General features: G+C 42.3%; 1 protein-coding gene across 1 annotated transcript in view; it reads right to left on the bottom strand.

Moving 5' to 3' along the window:
- The window catches only part of LOC4817281 (uncharacterized), an 88,177-nt gene that overhangs the window by 55,106 nt on the left and 26,209 nt on the right, over window positions 1-6,862 (bottom strand). The window contains exons 4-5 of the mRNA XM_001356275.4: window positions 1,596-1,703; window positions 948-1,039 (exon numbers count right to left, since the gene is read on the bottom strand). Of these exons, the coding sequence (XP_001356311.4) occupies window positions 948-1,039; window positions 1,596-1,703 (200 nt within the window). The remainder of the gene's footprint in view (window positions 1-947; window positions 1,040-1,595; window positions 1,704-6,862) is intronic.

Here is a 6,862-nt window from a genome sequence, read left to right as displayed (position 1 = left end):
ATAGTTGATCAAATTCAATCACTGGAACATATTCATAAAAACGCACCAGCACAAATAACCCTTCATCCATCACCTGAAAACCAACTTTGCCACACAAGAATAAGGACGATATGAAATTCGGTAGATGCTGTGCAGGAATTCTTAACGTCAGGTAATAAAATTCAAAGAATGTTGCTGGCATGCACTTGGATAATCTTGTGTCTGCCCATTCCTTTCACTCCATTAAAATCGCCCCACCTGTTCTGAGCCTGACAACAGACCGACCCGACGGTCGAAATCGATGAAATTGGAATTTTTCATCTAGGGAAACAAGTTTTCCAGGTTTTCTAGAATGCTAATTTAATTATGATTCATGATATCTCACATTGGCGAAATGCCGATGAAGACCAACCCAGGCTACTCCCTTAGTCCCACTTTGCATTCTCAGTACAATTTCATGCACTCGTGCGTTTCAATAAACTCCAGGACTTAAAGCTGGAAAACTGTTGGGGTTCTTGTTTGCCCGAGTGACATGGATTTTTACTGCTTTGCCTGCAGCAACGACAGGGAAATTGGCAAGCATCCCATCCAGTGACAACCTGAGGTTTTCCATGGAGTTCCTTGTTTCTCTTCCACTGCTTTCAGTTGCAGTTGTTATAAATTGTTGTTATGTTTGCACGCACTTGTCGATTAAATGGCTCGAGAGGGGCTTCTAGAGGGAGATCGGCGACGCCTCCCGCCGCTTGGATGTATTTTCACTCATTTGTATGGGCACCTCAGCTGCAATCGAGTGCATTCTTAATGATAATCATTTCCGTAATTACATTTTCACTTTAACAACTTTGCCCTTTTATCGGGCGCCGCACCACTTCCACCCACTTCCACATACTTCGCGGAGAAATTTACACTTTTCTGCACTGGCGCCTATTATGTTTATGTATCACATTAACATTTATTATTGCACTTACCCTGCGTGGTCCTGTTTATTTCGGGTATTTCACATCTGGTTCCTTTGTACCCCATTGGACAGTGGCAAGTTATGGCCGCATCGCCGATGTGCCTGAAAATTACGATAAAAAGCAAACCCGACTAAGAAGTGCAAATATATGTACCTTATACAAATATCCACACACAAATGTATGCGGCCTTAAGAAATACAATTATATATGTAAATATATATATAATGTATGTACATATGCACGTGTACATTCAATAAATAAAAACAAACGAAATCCAATCGCCTCGCTGCCCTACTGTAACTGTAAACAAAATGCAGTCCAACGAACGCAACAAAATGAGAGCAAAAGAAAAAGAGGAAAACGTATCAGCTTACGTCCCACACATGATGAAATTATACAAGGTGGCCCGTTAGCTCTCTTTCGTGTGCACTAGTGAGAGCGGTTTCTTTGATGAGAGAGAGATGAACGACGTTTGCTTGTGTACTAAGCAAAAACAGAGCCGAAAAGAGCGCGCATAGCGCTAATCTCTATCATGGGCGGTCCCTCTCTGCCGATCGTCTCTCTCAGCTTCGCTGACGGCAGACAAATTGCACTCAAATACTTGCACATGTACATAATATGTAGCAGTATGCGTAGAAAAATCGAGCATGTACTTACTTGCAGGTTCCACCGTTTTGGCACACGTTTGTATGTACGTCTTTGCATAAGGGACCATGTCCACAGTCACTGCCGCTGAAGCCTGGAAAACAGGCGCAACCGTACGAACTGCAAATAAATGTCAAAACGGGAGATGTGAGCACGTTTCGAGTTCTATTTGTTATCGGGCGTTGTGTTGTGTTGTGTTATTTGCTTGAAACTGTAAAGTTCGCACCCTCTGGTCAGAGCAGAGCCCACAAGTTGTCAAGCTGGGCTGCGGAGTTGTCAGCGCAGCATTCACATTTATTTATCTCCGAGCTTGCGCCTTGTCACAGCCGATGAGCTGCCCAGATTGTGACTCATAAAAAGTTTTATTGGACCATTCTGATGGAGGAATTTTATAAGGTACGTGCCTAAGCTGAATTCATAGTTATTTCAAAAGCATCTTCAAAGGAATTCAACATCACGAGCTCCAGACGTTGGACTCAAAATACTTAACCACAGACAACATTTTAAATACATAAGATTTATACGCACGGCAAACTCAATTGAATTGGGCATTTCTAGGAAAGTTGACGCTTTGCAGAGCCACAAATACCTATTTATCTTTCTACCAATGTTCATATTTAATCAATTGAGGTTTTTTTCATAAGATTTCCAAGGCGGCTGCTCGACGTCGCTTTCTGGCGGTTTACCTAAATCCGATTTTAACGAGAAAATCATTCTAATTGATCTGCTATTAGTAGCATCTGGGGTTTTCTATCTGCAATCTTATGAACAAATCGAACCATTAATAAAAGTGGCCAAAACGACATAAATGTTTTGGGCGCTTAGGCAAAATCAAACGGCTGTGCCACAAATTGGGGAGAAAACTTTTCCTGTCGCACAACTTTTACTTTCTGGAACATTTATTTGTGCATTCCTTAAATCTTTAGTTTAAAAAAAAATCTGATTTCCAAACAGTTTGGTTCTTTGCATTTCCATCTCGCTAACTATGTGTTTAAGAATACTTTCTATCTTCGGAATGCACTCATTTATCATTTGTGCAAATGGAAATGGATGGCTTGGGAGTCCGCCCCTTCGTTAAGCGTACATACTACCAATTTTGCCTAATACACTGGCCTTGTTTGTTGTACATATATGCAATGGGAGGCCTGTACGCTCTGGTGCTATTGTATTGCGGAAATTAATTGCCTCTGTGTTCGGACATCTGCGCTGCTTACAAATCCATGCTGCCTGCTCTCTTCTACTGCTTGTTGTGCCCTCTGCGCCGGAAACGTTTTTCTACATAAACTGCATGCGACTGAGCTTTAAGACTGCTTTATAGGTGCTGCCGAGCAAGTAGGAGTTGTCATAGCCCATGCATTATCTGTTTAACAGAATGCTGTATCTTTAAAGTATCGACAGGCGCTCGTAAGAGCAAACCAGCCCGGTGCGGGTTGCCGGGTGCCGGGTGCCGGGTGCCGGGGAAAACAAGGATTTCGATCCTGTTCTGGAGCTAAACCTTCTTCGTTTCATTGGAACGGGCTTTGCATTTTTTACGAATCGTTGAAAATCACCTGCAGCTGGTTTTATTCGTGTGTTCGCAAATTTTGATAGGATTTTTTTTTTGTTCTTGCATAATTCTGTATATTTTGCGACATGTGCACTTCGAAAGTTTTTTTCTCACAAAAAATATTTGGCACACAGCGTTTTATTTTCAAGGTACGCTGCGGGCCCTTTGTTTAAAATAAAAATTAAAAGTACCGCACATACACATACGGCAGGTGTAACACTTTGGTTTTGGCAGAAGGAAGCGGGGATATTCATGGTTCTCGGAGAGAACCCATTGTTTCGCCAGCATTTCGCAATCCCATTCCAACTGCGCATTTTAAATTCATTCAAATTTGAAAAGCCGAACAATTAAAATCGCTTGCCAAAAATCTGCGACTACTTTATAGGGCTCCACTCGAAAAGTGCTGACCGAGGAGGATAGTACAGAGGAGGAGCGTACAGGCTCCACTGCTCCTGGCTAACCCAGACAGCACACATATGGCTGCCATAATATTCATGTCATATCCTTCGCCAACATTCCCTTCTTCCTGGCATCGATAACAAAGAAAGCTTGATCCAGAATGTTATGCAGGATGTGGACAAGTCCGTATGGGTTACTTAGTTGGAGCTAACAAACTACATTTTGGTATGTTTTTGACAAAAAGCCAAAGTGCACAGACACAGACACAGACACAAAAATATGCAGACCAGAATTCATAAAGTTTTCCACAATCATGTGCTTTAGGTGAAGTATGAGAAATATCATATTATATCATATTCAGTTGGCATAAAGGCGTGTGTGGGGTGTGGGGGATTCTAGGCGTATCTGGGCATCGCACGATAAAATGCAATGAAATTACAACAAATTGCTGCCGGAAGGCAACCGGTTGAAAAAAGTAACATCTAAACGGTGGCAATTACTTTTTCACCCTTTCGCCTAATGCAATAAAATTTAATTTGATGGCCCTATGTGTAAAGGTGCCTAAAAGCGCTGCAAGAATAGGGATTGTTGAATGGTTTGTGGCGGCCATTTAACGGCTCCCCAGTCGTAAAAAACATACGCAGGTACCTAAATATATGCAAAATGTACGCACTCCTACATATATGTATAAAGAGGTATATTTTTAATGGCATTTCCTTTTCTGTATACAAATTATTTTCGTAAAATTCCGAACCCTTCTTTTCAAATTTCATTCAAAATCTCTTCAGCTAATTGTATTTTTCGTAGACCCTAGAACGAGTATTATCGGGCGAGATTCGTGTGGATACGCCCATCTGTATTAATTTTGAGACTCTGCAGATACATGTATCTCGAAGATAAGTCAGGAAAATTAAAAGTTTTAATTGAGCGGAATTTATTCAGAGATCAGCTGACCCTCAAACGAGACCAATGTGCCAATTTTGAGGCCAAAACCAACTTAATTTCAACATGACCAACTCAGTACGAGTATCCGCCCGTAGTCCATGTGGGCCGTTTCTCGACTTTGGGTAAATGACACTGTTTGACATGGCAAACAATGCACGAGGCGCACGCAGGCGAATCGGAATGACACTGACACAGATACCATGTGGCGAGCTGCACGTGCAGCGGTCACATCTATGTGCCCCACCTCCACCTCCTGCAGCTCCTCCACCTCCTCCCGCTCTGAGCCTGATCTCATTTGGTGCTGACATTTTGTTTGCTCAGCAGCAGCTACGCTTTTTGTTATTAAAGCTGCTTCAGACGCAGTCCTAGAGCCATAGGCTACGCACATTGATTGCCGAACATTTGCCACTGCCCCTGCCCCTGCCCCTCCCCCGTCCCTGCTGCGCACACAATTTGCCGCTTGAATGTGGCCTAATTCTGAGTCGATGTCATTGCCGTTGGTGCTTCTTCCCCTTCCCCTTGTTTACTGGTAGCTGTGCGGGCCTTTTAAAAGCCTGCCAATCAGTGGGACAGGGATTGCCGTCCACACCCTCGAAATGTTATGGCACTTTTGTTTGTGATTACAAACCTGCGTCCTTGGCTCCAGAGGCAACTGGCTTCCATTCCATTGAGTTAACAATTTTCGAATGCATGCGAAACGCAAACGGATATTGCCTTTTCTACTTTTCGACTATCCCAAAGACTTTAAGAAAAAAATATTAAATTACTGAATCAGTTCAATATAGAGCTTTATGATGACCCTCAAAGCGAGAAACTTTTTCAATTAAGCGTCTGTTAATGAAAATATAGAGCTGTAGAGCGGCCGAAAACCCTCCAAAAAGGGGAAAGAAAACCAAATTGAATGCCCAACCGAAATGGCTTAAACCCGAAAAAGTATTTAAAAATATAAATTGGTTACTGGTCTGCGGAGTTTTGCGGTGAGGTGCAACAGATTTTCATTGGCCAGCAAATTGATGAACGCCCGCTCAGACAATGCCGATGGGGCAAATAAATGCATAAAAATTCTTGTAGAAGTGCAGTCAGTCAGTCGTCATCAAAGTGGAAGGAACAAAACGAAATGAAAATCGAAAAGGGACTGCCAGGAGCAGGAGCAGACTCCCCGTCCTGGCCGATGGCCAATTGTTTACGGCTTATGGTTATCGCTTGCTCTTTTTTCTGCTGCTTACAGTTTATAGAAAATCATTTTGAACATCATTTATGCAACATTTGTTGTCTTATAATGACCAAATTAGAAAAGTATCAAGAGGAAATATACATAAATATTTAATGACTTCTGATACTAGATTTATACCTTAGCTTAGCTTTCCCTAACCTAAAGCCTGATTTTCTTGCGACGGCGCATACTCAAAGGTACACACGTTTAGAGAGGACACACAAGTATCCCAGAGTTTCCCAGTTGTTGTGCATTTTTCGCTCATTAGCCCAACAAAAGAGCTAGAGCCATAGATGTGAATGCAGTGCGACGAGGTGCTGAAAACAAATGAAAAGTAAAGATTGTGTTGAAGGATGTCAATTGGTCTCTCGTCGTCTCATCAGCGCGGAGTTGGGAGCTACTTCTGGGTCCCTTGCACGGATGTTCCTGCTGTGTTTTGCTCTGCTTATCTGAGGCACGTAGAGAGTGATGAGGCCCCATTTGCCTTTAGCTGGTAATTAAGTTACGGGGCGCTACGTGTCAGGCGCGAAATTATATTTTAGAAGAACGGCACAGCGCCGAGAGGTCCGAAGCAGAAGAAACTTCAGCTGTCACTTTTGTATTAATTTTCCCTTGCAGGCAGCTCCATTTGCTTTCATTTTTGGCACTGATATTAATATTCAATTAGCTGGGTAAATACACGTTCCCCTCGGCCTACCAATTAATTATAATTATGGTAAGTAGTCAGGGAAGTGAAGTGGCAGCTTTTGTTTGGTTTTGTTCTGGCAAAAGTTGATCAAAAACCCGAAGCACCAAAAATATCCAGCTTCCGATTCAAGCAAATTTTGATTTGTTAAATCTCTGGGGTCATTGTTGGGCCCAGTGCTATGTCCGTGTTAAATGCTCTGCCTTGTTTAATTGTTTCCATTAAACTTTATAATTGGCCTAAATCGGAACACTTGTGTTTGTTACTTGTTGCTGAGTATTTTCGGGAGAATAAATTACATACCTAATTCATAAGAGCTAATTCCACGCTTCCTTCTTGAATCCGTGCCGGCAAACACCTGTTCAATTAATCAAAAGGCAGAACAATCTGTCCGCGACTTGACCTGGACTTGACATGTCCCGACATACCACAAGCTGCACGTCAAGCTCAATTTCGAAGCTCATCCGTAAAATCCTTTTACCTGAATTTTG

This window comes from Drosophila pseudoobscura, chromosome 4 (genome assembly GCF_009870125.1).
Source record: "Drosophila pseudoobscura strain MV-25-SWS-2005 chromosome 4, UCI_Dpse_MV25, whole genome shotgun sequence".
Lineage (NCBI taxonomy): Eukaryota > Metazoa > Arthropoda > Insecta > Diptera > Drosophilidae > Drosophila > Drosophila pseudoobscura.
The sequence above is the reverse complement of the archived record's forward strand: the minus strand, read 5'-3'. Positions and strand labels throughout refer to the sequence as shown.